The following is a 26,904-nucleotide window of genomic DNA, read 5'->3' as shown; positions in this document are numbered from 1 at the left end:
GAAAGCACTAGATTTGTTGTAATTTTATGAGACTGTGTTTCAATGAGTGCAGAAATCTTCTCTGCTTCACGAGTGCATGCCTCAATTTGTATTCGTGTTGGACTATTGGTACGCGGTAGTATAGCTATAAAAATACCCACTTCCATAGTTAAGTAGCCTGTGAGTTGGCACTCTGTTACTTGTACTAAATTGTCTACTTCCCTTAGTATACTATGCAAAGTCAGAAGTTCTCTACTTTGTCCGCGTAAAGCATACAAGGCACGATCAATTTGTTTACGTGAGTAGATGACACGAAATGCACCGGCGCATATTGGACAACACGCACCTGGTGGCACAATTCCTTTACAATAAGGTGAAGGTGGATTTGGGCATTTGATTGTACGACAACGTCTACCCATGTCATGTGTCAGTAGGCCAATTTCTCTACAGCGGCTACGATAATCGATAACTATATAATCAGCCCAAGCAGCACATTCATGAGCGTATGTCACTCCATTGATGCCACACACGGGTCCCTTTGTAGAACAACTTCGAAAACAAGAGCCCCAGTATGAGAGTTGTGCTTTTGCATTCAGTAGATCGCAGGCGGAAGCATATGTGTCACCTTTTGTATCGCAAACTGGTTGGCCCATGTTGGAACAATTGGAAGTTTGATTCACTGTTTAAAGAAATTAGAGTTATATAGTTTCATATGGTATATATATATTTATAAAAGTAAAAACGTCAATTACAAAATCAAAATCATTTACAATAATCTTACTCACCACATTTGTATTGTAAGCATGGCCTATGCATGGAAGATAGGCATATATTGCGTTGTTCCAAGCATTGCATTCCTGCTGCACAGCTATAACTGCCCTTCTGGCAGGGATTCCAAGAAGAACAAGCGCCATATTCAAAATCACTATCTTTAAGTCCGAGACATTTGGCAATACAAGCTGAATGGTAGGTATTGCCATTGCGTCCGCAAACAGGTACATGATGTGTGGGACAATTGCATGGTAGACTTGTATAAGATATATCAGTGTAAGCTGAATAGCAAAACGACAATTATTATGTGTAGTTCAAGAAGTGATAAAGAATCCGCTAATGAGAATCTATTAAAGTAAAATAACTTTACTAAAGTAACTAACCTGGAAATCTGCATTGCTTCTTCGTACACGTGATTTCTCCGGCAAAGCAGCTACATAAATTACATTCTAAATAAAACGATTCAGCATGCTTAATAACTTTCTCTCCCAATACGCAGTTTTCATAGGAAAAGTTTGGCAAAGGTTGACAATGTTCTATTTGACCTTTAGCACCACAACGACAAACTTTAAAAGAACCAGAGCGTCCTATGTTAGAAACGGGAATACGCACATAAGCACCAAATGGCACTAGATAATTAGAAGCCTCCCCTAAACTACAGCCGGATATACACGTAAAGGCATTCCTTTCATTCCGTTGCGACAAACAAACTTCACTCGCGTTACAAGGATGTCCTCTACAGGGTTGTGTAAGTCTATGATGACCACCTGTATCTTTGGGTGCATCACTTTCTTCCAAGTAAGGTTTTAATGATATACAAGGTCCATCTTTGGCAGGATTTAAACGTGCACAGATTAATTCTGTATTAAGTGTTGAATTCATTTTTATCCAATCCATGCACTCATTTAAAATCTCATTGCAATCTTCGCGACAGATGTGATTATATCCAGTACGCGTGCAAGGTTTAATCTGCAAGGCACATGCGATTGCTTGCCACTTTTGTGGTGCACAACGTGTCATATTTCTAATAGGTAGATGCACACCTGGTAAGCTAACAAAACCTCTTTGTTGCCACATTTTTAGATCGGAACGTGCCGCCGCATCTGCTTCTGCATTGCAGCTCCGAAATAACTCTGTTGGGCGATTGTTAAAATTAGTGCAAAAACTGAGACCATCACAGCCCAATTCGCATGGCTCATCCACTTCATCTATGCATTGACGCAATTCCAATTCATTCGGTTGTAACAGACATGAGTTTTCAAATACACTACTGGATGTGGTCCAGTCCGTTGAGTATGTCTTTGAGCATAAACGTTTGCATTTGGGCGTGGTTGCTTTATCACAGCAATGTAATTTGGCTGAATCGATGCCAATTTGATTGATTTGTGATATTTTATTTATTGCAGTGTACGTGGGAGTTGGTGAATGTGCTGTCAAGAAACATTTCCATAGTGGTAAATGCGGTAATGGCATGCCACAGCCACCATTTTGTAATTCCCCAATAATTATGTCTTTACTCTCGGTTGTGTTTAAAACATCACGGCAGGTGTGTCGGCAACTTTCAACTTCCGAATAGTCACAGCAGTGTAGATCTATAGAAATTAAAAACAGAGAATTATATGGAGAAAATGGGACAGAAACATTTTCAGGTCAAATTTTTCTAATTAACCTTTAGAGAATTCGTAGGCGTAATTTGATCGCACACTTACATTGATGGGAATTTGTCATTGGCGTCATGTCTGTGACATTTCGCACGCACTGCAACACATCACTATTTCGATCGTCACACATTTCCTCGATGTGATGCCGATGTTTGCGTTTATTTGGGGAGTACGGTTCAAAGATTTCTCGGCAGGCCTGGAAACATGTTATATACATTTTTATATATTATATATGTTTGTGTGTGTATTTATTTTTATATTATATATTATTTTCTACAGTTTTTTGTATTTTATTGAAATACCGATATGATTGTTTAGTTTCTAATTTAATTTGCTTTTATTTTTACATTTTTTAATCCAAACCATCTGACCTATCTGCGTAAGCTATTTTAAGCTCCTCCTCATTTCTCATTCATTTTTCTAACTGTTTAGTATAATTTTTTTTGCCAAATAGGCCACACCTTTTTTTAATTTTTTTAATTACTTTTGACAGTAGACAAATTTGCTTATAGTATTTAAAATAAATTAAATGTACCTGCAAACACTCGGAGGTGCGCGCATTCCCGCAGCATCGATCGCCTGCCTCTTGGCGTTCGAAACAAGCGAACATGTGTTGTTCATCACTTTGTCGGCATTTGGCGGCACTGATCAGTTCATCGATTGAGCCTGATGTGGCGCAGGCATTGCGACAATGTGGCGATAGGCCTAATGCACAGCAACGACGTCCAGACCATTGTGCGCCACGAGCAACAGCTACACATGCAAATTAAAGAATAAAAATATATATGAGGAAGTTAATTAAACGTTAGCAGAATAAAACTTAAATACTTTAATAAAATGTTCAAAACTTAAGTGAATTTACCAATTAATTCGATTTATTTACTTTAATCGGTGATTCCAATTTTCATTAATAATTTTCATTTATAGTTGCAATATAAGAGATTTAAATATTTTAATGGCATTTTGGAAGTTGGTTTATTGTATTATCAAATAAATATTTATAATATTATAATTAGTTCAACAGATACAATTAAATATTAAGTATGCGGTTCCTTCCATTTTTTTTAACCCTCTATAAAATTTCATTCTTCTTTTCTTGATCAAAGGTGAGGTAGTGTCTAAAGAACTTTTACTCAATAGTGTCTGTGATCATTTGAATGATCTACTCTGTAGATCTCTTATTACTTCTCTCTTATTACCACGTGCCACAAAAATATTCAAGAAGAATCTCAATACAGTGTGACCGGGTTGAACTGTTATTGTTCAATACATAATTGCTTTGAAATTAAATTTGATTGAAATAAAAAAAAATGCTTGTGAACTTTTTAATCATTCAGAGAAAATGGCTTTCTTAAGAACATCGTCACATCGTCGAAATATCTATTATCTTTCATTAAAATCTTTGGTAGACATTCGCCACAACCTTCAACCTTTAATTTTTATTGTAAGCGTATTTCGTTCCAGATGAGTCCTTATTTTTTAAACTACTCCTGCTGCAGATATGTAACTCTTTTGAACAACAGGATAACGTTTCATAGCACTGCCAGTTTTGTTTAAACATACAACGGTTTACGCATTTAATTTTTTAAAAACTAATATAATCAAAAGTATAAATAAAGTTTATATTTAGAAAACTCTACATAAAATAGTGTAAAAGAAAAAATTTGGAAAAGAGTTTCCACGGTTTAACAATAGTTAACACTTGTAGTTATCCGCTCTATACGCAACATAGAGCTACCTTACTAAAGAGTTGGTTCATCCCTACAGTTATGGTAAGGTATCCTTCTTCAGCAGAACAGTGTTGAAGTTGCTGGTAGAATATTTAATGAGTCACCAGGGATTGCGTTATCACTTTAACAAAACGGGTCTGTCCTAAGAGACAGATTGTCAACTCTGCTTAGAAGTAGACGAGACTTCCATTCACATTCTCTGTGAGTGCCCAGCCTTGATGTGGGCTAGGAGAAGGTCATTGGATCGAAAACTGCTTTCCCCTTCTGGCATTAAGAGGTCCTCAACAGCTGACATTCTGACTTTCATTAGGAAGGCGAAATGTTTTCTGTTCGTTTAGGGTCTGTTGAAGCACAAAAGATCAACTATAATCGCAGTGCTCCGCTTCATAGTACTATTATGTTTAAATCTAACTATTAATAAAATTCTTCCGAAATCATTTTTTTTAAATTGGACTTATTTATATAATAAAAATAAATTGTTAAAGTAAAAGTAAAGCATTGTAATCGAGATACAGCCTATATAGAGTAATAAACTGATATTAGGCAAAATATGGACGCATGGCCATTATGAAGTTGTAAAAGTTAGAAGTAATTTGTAGTTTATATGGGAAATTTGTACAATGATAACAGTGTGGTAATTTTAATACATAGTGCTTTGAGTCTATGATCCCACTCTAAAACAGTTCTACTGTTGCAAAGCTTTTCTTTAATAATTCTTATGTGATTTTTAGATTGTGCTTGATTTGAAAGTAAAACAATCAAAAAATAGAATTCCAGAGAAGAAAGCTAGGTGCTCGTATCGAAAAAGGCTTGGACAGAATTTGGACTTTAAGTGGATCAATATTTATGTTTATGTTTCGTTCAATATAATCATCAAAATAATTATAAACATAAGTTCCTTAAATTTTATTTAGTATAATATTAATTATACATTTGATAATATTTTATAAAGAGTTCATTATAATTTAATTATAAACTGTCTAGTAAATAATTCAAATCCGCCAAAAATAATATTTCTAGTCTCATATAAATCAGAGCATTTAAACTCTTTGATCTTTCTTTGAGTCTGTGTAATGGCACTTTGTTCTTGGTATTTCCTATAAAGTGGATGATGTGTCAACGACTTTGTACGTAAAATATTTAAACGCAACGATATTCCATGCCATTGAAGATAGATTTTTTTCTTATCGTTCTTTTATGTTTTAAGTACACGAATGTGATAATTATTAGGCATACAGAGTTTATTCAGAATGGTTGAAGTTGACGTAGTGCTAGTACGCCTCAACTGGAATGCTGCCAATGCATGGCCACATGTTGGCTCATATGACTGAGTGCGTATTTAAATCACTATTTTGCATTTAAAGCACTTGGCAAAATTATGTCGATATCAAATGAAGTACTTGGAAAACCGAAAAGAAACTAAAAAATAGATCAATGAGTTGGATGGATATGCACTTCAAAAGAAACTTTTTAAATACTTTTATTATTGAATTTATAAATTTAAATGAGTGCAGTGGAGGATTTTGATTTGATGGTGATTTTATGTTGATAAGATTGAAAAGCAATTACGTTTTGTTTTATTTATAAATAAAATTCAGGCAATTAAAATTTTGATTTCAATGTAATTTCTTGTTACTAAAATCTTTACCTTAGAGCATTGAAAATTATAAGTTTTTATTTATATAATGGTATATATGGTATATTAAAGCATGTTTTATACCGAAGTATAATAATATCAGTTAATTGTTAGGTTATACCGGCGATCCCTAGTGGATTCACTTAGGTCTAATTGGCCTATTGTGTTATAGTTAAGTGTTTATTCTTGCAATGATCATTAGGGATCTCTAGATCTATACATGTGTAAGTTGTTGCCAAATAGTTAAGCTGCCCTTGTAAAATCATCACCGGTAAATGAATCCCAATTGTTATTTGAAAAGTAATTTATGAAGATAAATTTAAAAGATAAGTTTCGTTTTTAGTCAAGGAATTAATAATATGGAAATACTGTGAGAAAAACATTTGGACAAGATTTTTGTTATATAAAAATATAAGTATAAAAACTATACCTTCCAGTGTTCGATTCATACAGGTCCAAAACTCGAACTGACCTGGAGCACAATATTTTCTTAACTCCAAACGTATGGAACGTCCTGTTGTGTCTGTTGTAGCCAGATTTACCAGTGAGAGCTGCAAATAAATTATATGAAAGTTTAAAAAATTATAATAAAAGCATATCTAAACAAAAATGCGTAATAAATTATCTTCTATGACATTTGCATAAAATGTAAACATTGATTAATGACACATGAAGTGCCTATTTTATATTGAAAAGTAGAAAAAGTAATCAACGCACGTTGCATATTCCATATCACGCAGGCACTTACGCATTGCTTGACTGAGTAGCGGCTCCACATTAGGAGCAACTTTTCAACGAGTTGCGCATGCGTGCAGACAAACAATTCGCAATTGAACTAGTTTGCAATCAAAATGCTAAAATCCCTACGGGAGGTGCGTTTCTGGCCTGAGCAATGACATTTTAAATAAATAGCCAACATCATGTTGAGAAGGCTATACTTTTCACAGTTAGGAGGAGATGGAGACGACTTTTTTTTTAAAATAATTTTTAATTATTATTCCAACTTCAGAATTTAATTTAAATTTGTTAGATGATTAATTTGAAAATACTAGCAATTATTTTAAATAGCGAAAACAATTTAGTTTAATTCAGGATATTAATGGCATAAAGCCATTTTAATTATTAATAACTGTATCTATTTATGTATCTATCTGTGGTATCTATATACCTATATACCTATCTATCTATCTATCTATCTATCTATCTATCTATCTATCTATCTATCTATCTATCTATCTATCTATCTATCTATCTATCTATCTATCTATCTATCTATCTATCTATCTATCTATCTATCTATCTATCTATCTATCTATCTATCTATCTATCTATCTATCTATCTATCTATCTATCTATCTATCTATCTATCTATCTATCTATCTATCTATCTATCTATCTATCTATCTATCTATCTATCTATCTATCTATCTATCTATCTATCTATCTATCTATCTATCTATCTATCTATCTATCTATCTATCTATCTATCTATCTATCTATCTATCTATCTATCTATCTATCTATCTATCTATCTATCTATCTATCTATCTATCTATTTATCTATCTATCTATCTATCTATCTATTATTTCACATTAACAAAACCTTTGGATCTTTGTGAATGTAAATGAAAATATGTTGACCATGTTGATATCATAAAGATGGTAAAGATCCAAGCAGCTCTAAAATCTTTAGCAAACTCTACATTTCAAACAAAGTTGGTCTGGGAATGCTTTCAACTTCTTATTACCTTAGCATCGAGGAACTATGTTACTCTTATGTTGGTACCGGGACATGAAGGGTATGAGGGCAATAAAATAGAACCCCCTAGCAAAGAAGGCTGTACGTACTCCTTTAATTGATCCAAAGCTTTTCTGCGGGGTAACAAGTAGCTTCACAAATAACCTATTATGTGAATGGGAGAAAGAAAATCTACTTGAACACTGGAGAGATCAAACAGGCATGCGGCAGTCAAGAAGATTCACTGATCCTGAACACATCAAAGTTGACGCTATCCTTAACCTTAGCAGAAACGATATAAAAATCTGCATTCACAGCAATTATAGCCTATTATTTAATAATAATAAAAAAGTGACAATACTGACTTTAAATACTGTCAGAATTTATTTAGGTATACTCGGCAACTATGTATTGCTCATCAATAGTAGCTATATAACAATTACGAGTTTGAGATGGGTATCGGGACATGGACATCAAAACAACGAAGTGACGGCTGACTTCCCAACGTTAAATAATTTGAACTAAGATATTCTGTACTTTAGCGAGAGGGTAATTTAAAAGTATAAAGGATTGAGAAATCTATCAATCAATTTATGGTTTTAATGGTGTGTCTCTCGATTTTACAGAACTCTAAGGATTCATTGACTCTCTGTTAAACATTTTTTTCGAGATCTATAAAAGACATTCTCCTTTTTGCAACTATAGTTTTGAATTATGATGCGGGTCGAATGAACACTATCTGACTTTGTAAACTAGTGCGTAGCCTCCTTTCCAAATTTTTTCACAAAGGAATTCGATCTGATATTTATACCGCAATAATTTTTGTATACTTGTATGTCTTTCTTTTAGCCATCTGGTTTGTTGTATTTTATATTAGTCGTTGTTAAGATATTTTTTAAATAAGTTTTCAGTTTGCAATTTATTGGTTTTTGTGCTAAATCATTTGTTAGTTATCTTAGGTATATATAAATAATAGATGAACTTAAAGTTCGAAAATAATATACATCATAACATACATCATAATACATCATATATTTGTTGTTGTTAATTTATTCTTTATTAATAAATTATAATTTTATGGTAAATTTTAATGAAAAATTGTTACATTGGTATCTGTAGAAATTTTCTATCTATAAAAGAAACTATAGATTATAATTTAATGATATTTTTTTTCAAAACAATGTATATTTAATTTTATGTTTACTAGTAAAATGAAAGTTGTCACTGTGTATGAATTGTTATCATTACTGAGAAAAAAAGATAAAAATCGCATTTGAATAATATCGATAATTGCAAGAATTTAGATTGTCTAATTTATCACTACAATGTGACGATAATTCCAGTTTATTCGAGAAGAATTCAATAAATTCTCAATGGACTTAAAAAAATTCGAAAATTCTGAAGAAATTCGCAAACAGCTACAATTCTTCAAAGATGTTTATCAGAATATTATTTTATTTTATTTTATTTTATTTTATTTTTATTGTCATCATTTTAAGCTTATTATATGTATGAATATAGAAATGTGATTTTTTCTTTATTTTATTTTTGTAATAAAATTATTTACCAAATCCATTTTTGTTTTTGAAAAATAACAAAAATAAACAACAATGCCTGAACCGCTTAACACGATGAAGAAAATGTATCTGTCACACGCATGTGGCGCACAGGCAATTAATTTCTTAACAAAAATCAGCAAAAAAACAAAATATCCAGCCAACCAAGGATGCCAAGCTGAGGCAGATTTTGTTATGGCATAACGCCTTTAACTGGTCTTCTTATTACGAGTATGTTTAAAGCCTTACTTGTTATGTTATTGAAAGCGTTGAGCTTTTCACGGTGGTCCTAAGCAGATTCTTCATGGCTCACAAAATGTTTCACAGATACTTTACTTCATACGTGCACATGTCTTGGAGGAGACGAGTGCACATGACTTGGAGGAGATGCAGCGTAAGGATTTAATTTCTAAAGACAGGTTAAGCTGTGAAATACAATACAAGTGTATATTTAAAAATGTCACTAATACTTTGCATATACTTATGTATGTTCCATTGAATGGCTTATTTTTATGAAATACGGAAATCTACACGAATTCGAGAAGATGTGAATCCAGCTTAATTGCGAGTGGGCTCAAGTCTGCATGTCATTACCAATAGCTTAATTGAAAGTATGAACTACATTGTGACCGAAAAGTTTTCGGAGGTTCTCATTTAAAATTCGCGCGCTGTATATTTTTCGATATTTTAAGTTTATGTAGTTTGGCAGCACTTTCCTTAATTACTATGCCAAAAATGAGCGCGATCTGTCAGACAGTTCGTTTACGGCAGCTGTTGAAACCAGTTCACCTCAGTAGTGCGTTGCGAAAAAAACAATGGAAAAAAATATTGAACAAAGAGTTTGCATCAAATTTTGTGTTTCGAACGAAATTTCGTGTGCAGAATCGTTGCGAATGCTACAAAAGGCTTATGGGGAATCAGTTTTATCGAAAACTCAAGTTTATGAGTGGTACAAAGCCTTTCAGGACGGTCGTACGACCGTCGAAGACATGCCGCGTTCTGGACGACCTTCGACCTCTACCACCGACGAAAACATTGAAAAGGCAAAGGAAATCGTGTTCCAAAATCCTCATGTGAGTGTTAGAGAGATAGCACGAGAGCTAGGCATCGGTCGTGAGACTGCGCTACGGCCTCAATTGTGGAAGGATAATTCATGGATTTTTCATGACGATAATGCTCCCTCGCACCGAGCCAACATTATCAACGATTTTAAGGCCAAACATTCAATAAATACCATCGAACAGCCACCGTATTCACCTGATCTTGCACCGTGTGACTTTTTCCTGTTTCCCAAACTCAAATTACCACTCAGAGGAACGCGTTTTGAATCCATAGAAGACGTAAAACAGAATTCGCAGAGGGAACTCAAAGCCATACCGGAAAGCGCCTATAAAAAATGTTTTGATGATTGGAAGAAACGTTGGCATTTGTGTATCGCTTCTAATGGAGCATATTTTGAAGGAGATAAAATAAATATTGATGAAGATTAAGAATTTTGCGTTTTATTTAAAATTTCCGGAAGCTTTTCGGTCACAATGTATGTGTATAATTCGCAGTATATTACTTTTTTCAGAAAGCTAAATATTTATGGAAAAATATATAAAATGATATATACATTTTGTAGATAAAGGAATTTATACTTACGAATTTGAACAAATTTTTTATTGTGAGAGCCTACATCTGATATCACCATTTTAATTTCTCACTTATGCACTAAAAATGATAAATTATGGTTACAGTTAGCAGTCACATAAATAGGTGTTCTTAAATTTTCAGTTAGATCATCTGCATGCCAAAAATTATTGATAAATTTAATGTAATAGAGAAGATTTGGTTGTCGTTATAATTAATTCTCGTCCAGTGGGTGAGGCACATTTGGTTCATAAAAATTACCTGAATTGCCTGCAATAATTTTTGCTCCAGAAACCGTATAGATTCAAATTTTAGAGACATCTTTACACATTTTGTTTCAAATATATGTTAAATTTTACAAACATATCTTTCTCCTCTCATAACATATGAGGTTGATTTCTTATTTAATCTATAATCAGTTAGCCTTTACAGCAGTGGTTCCTAACTTTTTTTGACCAAGGATCACTAGGATATTTTTGTTTTTAGTAGGGACCACAAAGTTTAAGAATAATATACTTTATGATTGTTTTAATATGCTTTATGCATGTCTGGTATATCGTATAATGAATTGTATAATTGTATAAGTATATTATATAGTCTATAAAATAGGTATAACATATAATTATTTGGATATATAATTATTTATAATAGGTATATTATATTATTTTTGTGCTTATTTTCTAATAAGTGAGGTCTCAGTAGACAAATTACAAGCTATGTATCTATGCCTGTTAAATTTGTTTCAGGAACCATTTTTAATATATCGCAGACCTCTGGTTTGGAACCACTACTTTACAACCCATAGCTATAGCTGTTTTTATACATTTTGTATAGGGATAAGGCAAAAAAAAATTATGAAAGAAAATTGTTTTTAATGATAAAGCTCATTCATTCTACATGAATTCAAAAAATTTAACAAATTTATCGAAACTTCTTTAATTAAGCAATGGTATGTTACTAAAAAATTTTATTTAAGCAAAAATTCTATTGCAGCACGTAATAAATTACATTATGAGCTTTAATTGTATATAGCTTAGTATATATAGCTCCTTAGCATGTTTTAGCTTATAACATAACTTTTTATATCGAACTGCATATTCCTTAAGAGAAACCTTCTGTTTTTGATCACACTTGTGACATATTCCAAGAGTTCGATGCCTTAGCTGATTTTACATTTGTGAAGAAATTATGGGTGACAATATTTCTTTCAAAGGTTTTATAACACCTGACTAGATCTATAAATGTTCTCGTTCACCACAGTTTACTTCTATTGGTCTTTCAGTATAAAGGTGTCACTGCGTAGAATTCTAAATAAAAATATATATTCCCAACTTATTTAGTGATTGTTTATATTCGTCTAAAATTTAGAGATGCTTAGTTGTATTTGAGATTTTTCATACTAAGGCTCCCGACCATAGTTTTGTCTTAGTTGAAATCGTAATATAATCCAGCCATAGTATTTTTACAATCCTATGAATGATTCGTAAATCAAAAAGTCAATGTTTTTGATGTGCTCTGTTTTTCAGAACTTGGCTAATGGAGTAGAGAGCAGTCTGTACTGGTCTGTATCAAATTTAACATTTTACAAAAGCAATAATAAGCATGAGATCAAAATTATTACCTGGTAGCTTATCTGTAATGTCAGTACATGCGTTTTTTCTTATTTTGGAGACATGGAATTAGTCAGAACAACTTGAAATAAAAAACTACTTTTAAGGTATACTTCTATAATGAGGTGTGTGATACTTATATATGTCTGTGTGTTAATGTGTTTAACGAGCAAAACTGATTATATTTGTAAATCTATTGATATTAGTATAAATATAATAAAATAGAAATTTACAGAAATATAGCTCTTGTTCGGGATTTCGGTATACTATACCAGAATAGAAGTTCCTGGTAATGTATTTTTCTCTTGGTCCAGATCAAAACCAGACAATTACAGAGAATAGAACTTACATCTACAGCCAAGTGTAACTAATATTCAGTTTCTTCGGAGCCAAGTATAGCTAATATTCAGTTTCTTCGGGGAGATCCATTTATGGTATACTATTTAACAGTTAATATTTTATAATATAAATGTATGTATGGCTTAAGTGCCATCAAAATAAATTGGTACTAAAAAACGAGCTCATGTGTAGGTTAATATTTAGTTATATGGTATATTCCAAGATTTTATGATAATTATGTAATTGCAAAGTGTTAATAAGCTTATATAAATCATATAATTATATTGAACTTATTAAATCAAATTTTAAAAAATATTTAAATTAAATTTATCTAATTTGAAATGAATGATATTTCTTATTAATTTCTTAAGAGTGTCGCTAATCAAAAACAAATATTTCAATTAATAAAATTTTAATTTATTGATAAATTGTTGTATCTAAATATTTTATAAATATTTCATAAATATTTTATTGATAAAAAATGCAACTATACCAGTTGATTAAGACTGGCTTTGGTGAATTTTTAACTCAAAAAGCAGTTATTGATAATTTCGTGGTGATAAGCGGTGCAAATTTGGTCGAAATTTATGTGATCACATACGAAAAGGTGATGCTGTATTATAAAATATTAGGGTCCAAATTATTTAAATAATTTTTAAATATTTCAAGTTTGGTTTTTTTTTCGTAATTTGTGTAAATTATTTTGGGAATGAAAAAAATGTTTGGTTTTATCATTTGATTTTTTATCAAATAAATTCTTCTGTTTTAATAAATTATTAATAAATCTACATTGCATTTTAATGTCAGTTATTTTGGTTGTGACTATTTTAGGTAATAGAAACTATAATATTGGAGGGATAGAAGTTGAACCCCTCGTACTTACAGTCCCAAAAATTTATTTACGAATAATTATATATAAGAAATAATTTCAAGACCACTGATGATGGGTATTTGGTAACATTCGAAATAGCTGTATGGCTAGCCAAAAATTCAAATAATTAAGATATTAAAAAAAATTTGTTGTTGTAGTTCACTACTGTTCGAAACTTCGCTATTAAATTTGTTTACATGAAAATTATGATATGTTCTGTATTACGTGCACATACTTATAATAAAAACAAAATTCAATTAAAATATTTTTAATATTTTATTATTTTAACTATACGTATACAGTTCTAATATAGTAGTATAAATTTATTTCATTAATATTATTATTTTTGATATATTTAAACAAATATTATAAGGCCCAACAATTATTAATACGTGACAATTTAATATATCACCTACGCATTTAATTAAAATTCTGTATTATTTCCATTAAATTTATTTTTTCTTCAAATGAAAATTTAGTTGTAAATTATAATATTATAATTCAATTAACAATATTTATTATGCTAATTATTTTTTATATTATTCACTATAGTCATTATTCATCCATTTATGTCTACTGTTAAATGTAGACTTCATTTGAGTGTTTCTATTTGCTTTATCGCCGTTATTTCTTGTGTAGTTACACGTATTCGGGTATCGATTCTAATACTTGAATTAGTTTAGATTTAGGTAGTTTCGACGAGTTTTTAAAATTTTGGACTCGACGAGTGTGAAAATACTAGTAGTTAAAACCAAGGGTAATGATATTTTCCAATTTGTTTCGTCTCTATAGTTTCAATTCAATTTATTTAGTTTACCAATGATTCAACATGGTAATAATGTGGTCAATTAATCTTATCTCTCTTGAATTTTTCTTATTAAAACAAACATTTTGTTGCATTTTTAAAATCATACACAAAATTATAAACAAAATTTTGAAAATTTTCATTTTTATAAATATGTGGATATGAGCATCTTTTCATTTCTGATTAGCAAAAAGTTTAAGATGTCAATGAAGGATTTTTAATCTGTTGAGAATGCACATAACTTCTTATATCCATATTTTCTAATGTCAAATATTTTTTGTTATAAATTATGGTAAGAATAAATAAAAATATATATGTTTATTCAGGATGCAGTTCTTCAACTGTAAAGACTCGTTCTTCAACCGAAAAGACTCGTTCGAATGAAGAAGTTCCATCACACAAGTCATAAAATAAGTGTCATATAATTGTTATATACCTATGGTGTTAGAAGAGCATATAGCTTTGGAATGGTATGAACCCGGCTCTTCGGTTTTAAAATAATGTGTTTATTAACTAAACAAGAAGTGAAGTTTGTTTCTAAATTAATAAACTTAAATATTTATTGCAGATTTTTGGACCAACTGAATTCAAATATTGGTGCAAAAAGGCTCGATTAGATTTCAAAAAATATTTATTTTTTATCACAACTTCGAACAGTTCATAAACCCATTGCTAAAATCATTAATTTAAAATACCTTTCCCTTTCCATTAACCATAGTTTGCTTTCGTGGTTTTTTTTCTTTTGATCCTTCTTACATCTCTAAGAACTATATTGTGTTGATATTAATTTTCATCATGCCTATTCTGAATCACATGGGAATGGAAGTTTTTTCTCTTTTTCCAGTTCCCCTATTCTGAATCATATGGGAATGGGAGTTTTGTTTCCTATTCCCAATTTCCTTATTCTGAATCAAATAGGAATGGGAGTTTTTTTTTCACTATTTTGCACAAAATTGTCTCTCCAACAAATAGCGATGGAATAGGCAGACTTGTTCCCTAGAAGTATTCAGAATAAGAGTGAATATGTAATTAACATATAGAAATATTTTGTAGACTTACAGGAAAAGCACTACGAAGATAGGATTCATAAATTGAAATTTAGATTGAAATTGAAATTCTAATTTAATATAAAGTTGAATAAGTATATTTACTTACAATATTTTAAGAGGAAAGTTTTCTTTGTCGAACAGAATTACTAGTCCTTTCAGGAGTTTGCATTGTACTACTTTTCATTATTTATTTCATAAATATTTTGATTTACATATCTTATATTAATATTTTGTAAAGTATGTCATTATAAATACTAGTCAGATAATTAAAATATATCTATACATGAATTTTTAATCTGTTTTCATTTCATTATAATTTTAATAATTAACTATTAACATTTCATAATGATAATACATTCATGTACAGTTGTAGGTTAACTACTACCTACTGCAACTAGTCATTTCGTTTGAATAATTTAGTAAAATATGGCTATTAATTCTTTATCAACTTGTTTATCGACAGTAAATAATTAAATTTCAATCATTAAAATTGTACCAAATTAACACCTGCAACTATGTTAACTTGTTTTGAAAAAATTGCAATAAATTCAAGTCCACACAATTTATTTGTAGGTGACATTAAATTCTTAGTAGCATAACATTTAAGCAATTGTTAAGATACTAAGACTTACAACAGACCACGAATTAGTTTTCATAGCCACAGAGCACTCGGTCAATTAATGGCGCCAGTATTTATTTTAGTAAAAAGATATTGTAGCTTAAAAATACTGAACAATGTTAAAATATTAAAGCAATTATTAAACAAATTTCAGAAGCGATTGAATTGTTGCCAACAGCAAATTACTTAATAGAGCAAATTATTTAGATATCTGCTTAGGGCAATTATGTATACACTAGTATATGGTATCAAGAAAATAATATTTAAAGAAGGAGAATGATATATAGGTTGAAACATATATTTAGAATAGAAACCCTGTAGCTATTACTTATTATTTTACCGAAATTAAGATTAAAAATCATAAATTCTAGATACTCTAGTTTAACAGTAAGCATCTTAGCTGAAGTTGTAGATTTTTTGTGTTATATGAAAATGAATTAAGAATGTGCCATCCTTTAAGGAGTACAAATTTTCTTATAAATTGACGGAGACTTTGGAAGTTTCCTTCCAACACCTACTGTGTTCTTACAGAAATTAAATTTTCAACAAAACCCTAACTAAGAAACTTTCTATCAAACTTTTAAATGTAATTATCACTCACTGCTTTTAACTGACCAAGTGACCATATCAGTATAACAGTCTCCGTTTTTCTGATTTATAGTCAAAAATATTGTCTGTTACTAACGTATCCAGTAAGTCTTTTTGTTAAGAAATTTTGCAATTAAACTTAAAATAGGAAAAAAAATCACAACACAATATATTCAATGATTTTAAATTACTTTGCATGCCTTTATTCTTCTCCTTTCATATCGTTTAAGATACTTGTACTTGTAAATCATTTCTCGAGAAACTAGTTTCCATCCATTAAATGGCTGAGATGCTGGTATCTTAAGTGTACACGTTTAGGCGAAGTTGTTTACAAAGTGCAGTTCACTCCATGAAAATTGTTTCTTATCTTTGTGGCAATTAGTTTACTTAACTTTAGTTGGTATTCCTAACATCTAATATTTTCCATATCGCGGAAATGCTAATTGACAAAGTTGACAGATATTATAGAGTGTTTAGTGTAATTTACGGCAGCTACTGGAAAATATTAAAATTACTTTAATATACGTACCTACCACTCGTCTCTGCGAGTTGATTTCATATTTAGAAAGTTTAATTTATGACTTCATTTATGTTTGGATATAATTAAACATCGAATGTGTAAATGATAAAATATAATTCTTTAAAAGGTTTTGGTTGTTTAGGTAATTGCAATGGTTTTTTATTAATAATATTGTTGTGATTTTTTATTTGGTTTTACGGAAGCAATCATTAACAACTGTCTATTTATGCAGTCCATTAGATTTTTAACAAGTTAATTGGAGGAGATTTAATTGATAGCTTCTAGTGCAAAAAATATATAAAGACTCGTTATGAATAGGTAAAGATAAAACTTTTGTTTATTATTTAAAAAACTGGCATACTTATATACCAGTATATTTATTACAATTCCAACCATATTTGCTTCCTTGAACTTATTTGGTCTATACACTTAAATATCTATTTTATTACTTAAGCTAAAACAGGTAGTGTGAACTAGTCTATATAGAACTAGTTTAAATTTAAGTGCTATTGCACTATTTTATGAAAAACAAACGAATGAGTACTGTTCTGCAAAAATACTGCAGCGAAATGAGTTCTCACAAATACGAGTATCAATGTTGAATACATAAACAGATAATGCTTCCAAAATACATAACTTTTTTTGTAATTATTTGAATCAACGACATCCATGTTTGGTGAAAACTTTTCTAGTATAAATAAAGCTTCGCAAACGTTAAGAAACTTTTAATTGTAGTATGAAATAATGCAACTTGATCGCAGTTTCATATTCATTATATTAAGAAACAGTACATCTGATACTCCAACCTGCAATGTATATATTAAACTACAACACATCGGCTGAAAAGTTCATAACCTAACTTATAAAAACACATTTTTTTTGAGAAACCTTATTTATCAACGTGTCTTCCTTCGATCGCAATACCACCATTCAAGTGCGTTTCTGACACTTCGATAGCTCTCTTGTAGACAGATTTATTTTTGGTTCCAAAAAAAGCATTTGTTTTGATGATGACTTCTTCGTTGAACAAATATCTTTTTCCCTGGAAAATTTTTTACGGGCTGCGGACAGGCTATACATGCTGAGGTCAAAATCTGATATTGTGGTAGCAACTCAAAATAAAGTTCCTATTTCGTCATTGTAATTAACAAACTGTAAGATGGTGCATTGTCTTGATCAATCAGCACTTTTTTTGTCTTTCAAACGCACTAATAATTCCTATTAATATTCTCTACTCATGGTTTTTCCCTTTTAGTCTATTTAGTCTAATTCAATATATCAATACGGATGCCATTATCTTATCAGTCGACTATCAGCCGGTGTCTTTGGTTGCTTTGGAGAGCTGTCACTTTTTGCACGCGACACCCATTTCGAGAACAACTTTCTAATGGACAAATATTTGTCCACAATAAACCCCACATATTCTTTTGATATATTTACGGTTTTTGAAGTAATTTTGAAGTTTTTCAGTGTGAGCTTATCATAAACTACCTCAGAACTCATCTCAAAATTGTAACTGAAAACATCTTATAAAATCATAGTTTATAGGTAAATCTTTTTTAATATTAGATTTCTAAATGATTTTCAACTTTTAATGGATATTTGGCGTTATCCGAAACAGTTGTATGATCAGTTCAGAAATTCACTTGATTCAAATCTGAATTATTGGATTTAAAAATTTCTGTGGTATCCTGTATTCAAAGAATAATTTTTTGTCAAAGGCATGAAAAATTTCAATAAAGAATCTTAACTAGTCCTCTTTAACTCATTATCTTAAACCCATAAAATAGAATGATTAGGAACATAACAAATAATTACAGTCTAACTGCAAAGAGTTATGTTGAAAATGTTAATATTTATGGTATGCCATTGAATGAATCGTAATCCATTCAAGGTTTCTTGAATAGGTTATTAAGAATTATGTACCATTACAAGACACATACTTTATTTTGCATTGTTTATTTTGGTTGATGAGAATGAAACTGTAGGCATCATTAGATGATGACCAGATGAGTAATGACCTTGAGTTTTTTTTTTGTGTCACATAATAATTTCCTTGGAAAAAATTGAAAATACAAACATCCTAGCATCATTTGTCTTCCTAAGATAATTAATTTATATACTAAGATTGTCCTTCTTATGATGGATAATCATCTTCCATGTGGGTACTAGTATATTCAATGAAATTTAGCTTAAGAAAAATACTCGTAATACAAAGTTTTTATATTTCGACGTTGTATTTTATAAAAGGTCAGTAACAAAGTTCAAAGAATAATAGTCGCAGATTTAACGAACAACATATTGGATATGTTATAAAGATATAGTTACCACTGTTAGATTTTGGAATTTTAAATTTTAACACTTAATCTGATGCAACTATTTCTTCTTACCAACTTTCTCTCTAATTAAGCTGCAGAACTTTTCTATTTTGAAATATTTATTATATTTCATATTAATTCTTTTATATTTATTAGAAATATTTCTTAAAAATGTTTTTAATTGAATCATAAAATTATAATATTTACAAGTTACAAATTAATGGTTTCAGCATATAAAGCTAATTTTTTCTTATTATTTATTTTATTTATTTATTTGTTATGTATAATAATAGTAATCTTCTATAAGGTCAAAAGCATCGGTGTCGGATCGGCAATCAATCTGACAAGTTTATAAACTTAGTAAAGTTCTAAAATTTGCAGGATGACAGTTCTGTCATGTGGGTAAGAAAAGAGGTACCAAAGATTATAAATCAGCTCATAAAGGTATAGTAACATAGTTTTAAGTTTTGAATTCTCCATGTTTAAATCAAACACTATATGTAAGTACTGTATGTTAATTGTTAAAGAATAAATGCAAGCAGAGTTAATACTGAATATAACTTTAATTTTCTATTCTTGATTTCGCTAATCAGTCGAGTACTTATTAATAAATCCCAAATCCTAATTTCTGAATATTATACTTCACTATAAGTTCTGTGCTTTATTTAATTGTAAATAAATAAATATCTTTAAATGTAACTCTAGTTTCTTCCAAAAATAAAAAAATAGAAAATTCTCTATAAGTCGAACCTTTTATTTGCAAAATTGGACTTCGAGTTATGGAAGTTTGAAATACCTAAATACATGAAAAAAAAGTTCTATGGAATTATTTATTTTGTTAAATGTTTGTGTCAATTCCATTAAAAAAATTGTGGCGAGTTTTTATTGTTAATTTATTCTATATAATTATTATGTATGTTACATAGTTATAATTTCATAAATACTACTAAAAATGTGATTGATCTTGAAACTATATTAGCTTAGAAGATTGTATAAAGTTATAAAAATTCACTTAAAGTATTGTCGTTTCTTTTTAATAATATTTCTAATATTAATAAAATTTCTTTTAATAAATATCTATATAATAAACTTAATTATATAGATAACTTTTCGGTTCTAAATCTTAAAATGTCATACAATTCCTAATCATATAGCTTAGGAGTTAGCAACTGCTTTCTCCATTAACATGTATGATATATATGGCTTCCAATTAACTTGCCATATGTTCAATATTAATTAAAATTCAAAATTAATAAACAAAATCAATTTACAAAAAAAATAATTTTTTTTGTTAATTTTTACGCTTCCATGAATGAATGCGATGAGAATTGAACATGTAAGTTCAAAACAATTAATATAAAAATATATTTTTTGTTGATAATATAAAGTAAAACCTGCTTTTGGTGTCTTAACATTCTTAACTCCACCAACGCTGTCCTGAAAGATAATAAATTTGATTGTCTCTATGCTGAGATGTAGGAGCGCATACATGTCCATAACGAAAAGTTTAATAGTTTATTAAGCCAACTCAACTGGAGTGCTTCTTCCATGGCAACGCTGAACTGTTCCTTAACATTGACTAACAACAACAACAACAACAGCTAGAAAATCTCATTTATGCAAACTGACATTGACATTGTGCACAAGACCGAAAACCCAAAGCACAGCAGGCATTTTGACTTAAACAAATGCGCATGCGCAGCGCTTCGTACAGGTTAGTCTGAAAGATACATGCGGTATGCAATACTATTTAGTTTTCATTTCATTCATTACTTGCTGCCGTTGCAGTGCTTAGAGATTTGCACATGTATCGAGGCGTTTTCACAAAATAAATTTATGAAAATTAAAAGATATATATATATAAAGCAAATATTAGAAAAAAAAACAGGAAGAGTTGTATGGAAGCATATGAATAATAGTGTATGACATGAGGGCAAGTAATTTATTTCTATGCTAGGCGGTAAAATATTACATTTTGTGTAGTTTAAGTTAGAATACATTTGCTAAATAGGTTTAAACAGTTATCTTTATTATTATTATTTTCGTTATTTTAATTTAAAATAGTAAAGAATTGAAAAATTTATTATACTATACTACTATACCCTATACCTTCTGCTCAAAAAGTATCCGGATTTTTTTGTTTGTTAACTACTCCTTAAATAATAGACCTTTTTCAAAAATTTATTTTTTGTTATATTGGTACACCCTTCCTTATTGGTTATATTGGTACAAATTTGAGCGCCATCTGTCAATTAGTTTGTTTACAGCAGCTGCTAATGTGAGACTACCTCAAGTGTATTTAGCGATTTTTACTTTGGAAAATTCTTGTTGTACGCGATTTTTTGATCAAACACGGCACCACTGTCGTCTCTCAGGCACTATATTCGTCAGATCTGGATCAGTGCGACTTTTTCCTATTCCCGAAACTCAAATTGTCCCTTCATGATTTGAGTCGATTGAATCGGTAAAAGAGAATTCGCTGAAGAATCTAAAAGCCATACCTTCACGGACCTACGAAAAGTGTATGGAAGATTGGGTTAAGCGTTGTCATATGCGTATCGCTTCAGAAGGAGATAAAATAAATTTGGAATAAAATTTAAATTTATGTGTTTTATTTACAAAATCCGAGTACTTTTTGAGCAGAAGGTACTATAGCATACTAATTTATTATTTATTATACTATATACGAGTATGTTTGTTTAAACTTTATATTCATCTGTTTTCATCTGTTGTGTGGATGTATAAATAATCTCAATTGGCGATCAATGAATTTTGCACCTTTTTCCGCCGCTTCAATTAAAAAGAGTCTTAAATTGATGTCTCTTTTTACACGTTTTGTCTTGATACTCTTTAGGTAACACAATACAATTCACACCAACTCCTACGACAAACCCTTAATAAGTTTACATTGTGGTTTTTATCAGACCAACATGATCTTGATCGCACAGCAATTAAAAAAATGATCATGTTACATTTTAAAAAAAGTAAAGATGAGAGAATAAAAGAATAAAAAGATGTATACCAATCCTCTACACAACTCAAACAATCTGGATATGCGGGAACCTGCTGTGACATACTTAAGCAATAAATTTAAAAGTATCAATATTTACACAATATCTGTTAATCTTAACATGAAATGTGATATTGAATATGTAAAATCCTGAGCTCATTCATGGCAGCTCATTCTCTACATACGTTGGAATCTTATAAAATTTTAACACACTTGAGACTCTCAAGTTGAGAGTTTAGAGTACCCTTATGTTATTTATACACATATACTGTGCTTTTGTATATATATTTATGTATATATTTTTATATATAAATATATATATATATACATGTAGTGTAGTTTAAATGTGTAGCCTTTATTTTACAATAGGTTTCTTTTAATTAAATGTCAACACATTCACATACATATATCTTCATTTTATTGATCTGAAATCTGTCTTTAGTAAAACACCTTTTCGTTCTTAATCTTAATATTGTAGTTATAGATAACGCCTACTATGTTTATGTCGCATGTGCATTTTGTTTTATTTAAAATTTACAAGAAAAAAAAACTTCAAACAAATTGCAACAAACATCGCTGATTTTTAATAGGCGTTACATGCTGAAAACACCTTTTAGGAAATATACCGACATTCTGAGAAACGTTAGCAGCTCTGATTTCCCATACTCAAACTTTATTCAAAGTCATATAATTTTTCATAGATATTACACACATTTATACCTACGATAGCAAATTTAAATTAATTCAATTTTTATTCATAAAAAATTGTTTGTTGAGGTGTAGATACTTTTGCATGCTTGTTGCCATGAGATAATTTTTATTGCTTATATGACATACTAACTTTTAAGAGCCCACCTAATACCTATTTCAGCAAGTTTCTTTGCTCAATTACAAATTGTTCCTATTAGCACCAAGAAACCTGTTCTATATTTTGTCCCATTATCCTTATCTCAGTTAAGCTGTCATTTAGTCTTATTAGTTTTGAATTTATTAAATTTATTAAATTTGCAATTTTAAATTACCAAAACCCACACATTTTTTTCTTCTTTCTGGTAAGTATTTTTACCTTTTTGGTGTATGTAAATTGCTCATGTGCAGTTGCAGTTATAGTTTAGAGCATTTGCTTATGGAATGGTTCAGGCAGCTTAGGTAAAATATATCAGTTAACACATTCCTCCCAACTTTTGTGGAATAAATTATGAATTACCAATAAAATATAATGGCAACAAGGCACAATAAAACTGTCTTGTTATAGTATTTCTTTTTAATTTTAACTTGCAGACAGTTTTTAATTAACTATAAACAATTTTTTTTAAATAAAACAATCAAAAAATAGTTGATATTTAAAGAGATGTAATATTTTTGAAGTATTGATATTTAAAGAGTAATGAAAGATATTAATAATTACATTATTGAAATTTTATATGGGTGCAAATGGGAGCTGCTGCGCTTCTAACAACATCTCAGTTTCAATTCTAAATCTCAGTCTCGACGTAGCGTACCCTGGGCAATGCAACAAAGGTGAACGAGACTTCACATCTGGCGAAGAGTAGGGCATTAGCCCACTTATTTCACCAAATGAGTTTGAACATTTTCTGAAGGTAAGGTCTGACAGGACAGCGACTCTTTGCAGAGCGTCGTTTAGATGGTGATGATGGTAGAGATAGTGGCGGAGTATTCTCTTATGGAGCCGACGGCAGCGCTCATATTCCCACAAGTTTATTACTGGTGAGTTACCCACGGTAATAACCTTTCCTTAAGCTAAAAGAAAGAGCTGGCCTTTCTGGCTGGACGTTGAGAGCAAAGCTTACAATCTCGTCTCAGAAAAACAGAGTCGACGATGATTATGAATTTTTATATAATTAATTTCTGTATGATAGGTCCAAAAACTGAAACCTCTTCAATCTCAAGCCAACTATTTCTAATTTGATTATTCATACACTTATGAATTATAACTTTTTAGGAGTAAATTTGATTGGGGCAGAGGTTTTCAAACATCTTTGTACTGAAATCTTACTAAGATGGGAACTTAATTTTTTTGAGTATTTCTTTTTCATGCAAAAGTAATTTTGAAGAGGGATAAATAATTAAGAAAAATCTCTTTTTTTCATTTATTTTAAATGATGTTATAAATAAGGCGAATTCCTTATAGAATTAAGTTCGAGATAATTTTCTGAGACAGTAATGAGTAATTCAGTTTTAATGTGAGATATATTTATTCATATAATGTGTTATTTCTGTTAAGGTTTGTTGAAATTAATTCAGAGTTCAAATGAAAAAACTAATAAAAATACTTGTAATGAACTAAAAGCTGTATCAGGTACGATATGACCGTCACACAAAATATAATATTTAAAATATTAAATGGAAAAACATGTTTCTACAGGTAAAAATATAATAGAATTTATAAGGGCTCTGTTAGAATAAGAACCTAATTTCATTGCTATTGAAATGTAATAAAACAACAGTTTTAACACAAAACATTTTTCAAGAAATTTTCTTATAGCAGACCAATCGTCTTAAGCCTTTCAAAATCAATTTAAATCCACTTAAATCACAATTCAAATGTAAATGTTGTAGTTAATGATAATAAGAAGTTAAAATTTTAACATAAATACTCCACATAAGTGGAAATACAAATCAATCTACAGATAAAGTAACTGTTAATTAGCATCCATGTGTAAGATATTGTAGGAGTCGGATAGTAAAAATGTATCTCCTTTGGAGGTCTTGTTGACAACCACAAAAACGTCAAACAAATGTTCAAGTAAATGAAAAGGCCTAACTTTCTTCCATTTTTATATAGAAATTATGTATTTGATTAATATTAATTTATTGAAAATAAAATATTGAAAATATTATTACGTTTTATGTGTTTAATTAAAAGTAATTATTCGAAAAGTAGAAATTTATATGACCAATAATAGTTTTTTTATACTTATTGAGCAATCAACTTAAATTGGAAATATATTCTAATAGTTATGTGGGAGTAGTTTATGGTTATTTTTTGCAAATTTAATTCAATAGCTGTACCAGCAGATTTATTTGGAAATAAGTAAAAAATAATTATTAATATAACAAATAAAACAAATAAAAAAACAAATAAGCAAATTCAATTATTATTAATGAAAGTATGGAGGTTTAGAAAATAGAAATTTTAAACCGTTTAATTATAATAAATAATTTTATATTTAAAATAAGTTAAAAAAGTATTTAAAATTATCTTAAGAAATACTTACAAATAATAAATAATAAAAAATATATATACATTAAAAAAATAAATTTATTCAAAAGTATTAGTTCAAAAATTAAATACAATAATTTTAAATTAAAATATTTTGCCTAAATTCAGTGGCTCTTAAAAAAAAATAAGTTTGACACAGACCACTTTCCATTCACTCTTGCAACTTTTTCATACAAGTACCAGAAACATGTTGCATGACAACAAGTTTGATAATAACAGTTTGATCATACATTCTGATCATGCACAGGCATGTTTGAAAGCAATTGTATTGGTTCTATTGATGTTTGTACAATATTAAATCTATATGGATATGGATGAACACATTCTAGAGTAATACATTGAAATGTTTTTTTTGCAAATACTTTAATATATAATATTTAAATTATCAAATTAAATATTATACATTGTGCTTTATAATTTTATGAAGTTAATTAATATAAATATAATAATTTATTTTTATAATATATGAAAAATTTTTTAGCTATATATTTAAATATAGAACTAATTAATAAATACTGATACAATCATCGATTATATAAAAATTATGATTAAGGGAATAAAATCTAACCTTATGATAAATTATATAAATATAATATCTGTTACATCCTTTAATTAGAATGTTTTGAAATGAAACTATTCTTAGCATATTAACATATTTTGTTTCGCAAGGTATACCTTGCCCTTAAAAAAGCACCTACGTACTTTATATTCTTGATTACATCAAAGAGAGCAATATTGCCTTTAATAAATAATAATATTATAATATATAAAACTTTGTAATAGTGTGCGAGTTTGAGTAAATTGATGTTATATTGAGGGAAATAGTAAATTATGTCGGCATGGCAGCGAATGTTGGTATTTACCAGATTTTCGGGTAGGGTAAATTAGATAAAAATTAGGTAAGTTAGGTGTTACCATTGTGAACATTTTATAAGATGTTTAATAATTAAATAAATATTTGAAAACTTATATAAAAAATAAAAATATATACATATATCATTTTTAAATTTATATTTATTTATTTATAAAAAAATAACATACTTTAAATTATTTATAAATTATTTATATTTAATTAGAAGGAGATTTTGCAGCTAGATTTTTGTGTGTCTTGTTTGTAAATAATCAATTAATAATTGTTTAATTGTATTCCATAACTGTAATATAAACTAAACAATTAGAAAATACTTGTCTGCTTTATTTCATAAATTAATATTTTTGAATTTTGTAC

The 26,904-nt window shown here is 29.5% G+C and overlaps 1 protein-coding gene across 1 annotated transcript in view; it reads right to left on the bottom strand.

The window, feature by feature from the left end:
• Positions 1–26,904, bottom strand: part of LOC119683197 (reversion-inducing cysteine-rich protein with Kazal motifs-like) — a 52,161-nt gene that overhangs the window by 795 nt on the left and 24,462 nt on the right. Inside the window, exons 3-8 of the mRNA XM_038096828.1 lie at positions 6,208–6,328; positions 2,947–3,164; positions 2,460–2,607; positions 1,134–2,342; positions 765–1,031; positions 9–658 (exon numbers count right to left, since the gene is read on the bottom strand). Coding sequence (XP_037952756.1) covers positions 9–658; positions 765–1,031; positions 1,134–2,342; positions 2,460–2,607; positions 2,947–3,164; positions 6,208–6,328 — 2,613 coding nt within the window. The remainder of the gene's footprint in view (positions 1–8; positions 659–764; positions 1,032–1,133; positions 2,343–2,459; positions 2,608–2,946; positions 3,165–6,207; positions 6,329–26,904) is intronic.

Source organism: Teleopsis dalmanni, chromosome 1, assembly GCF_002237135.1.
Source record: "Teleopsis dalmanni isolate 2A chromosome 1, ASM223713v2, whole genome shotgun sequence".
NCBI lineage: Eukaryota > Metazoa > Arthropoda > Insecta > Diptera > Diopsidae > Teleopsis > Teleopsis dalmanni.
Note: the sequence above shows the minus strand (reverse complement) of the source record. Positions and strands in the feature narration are given on the sequence as shown.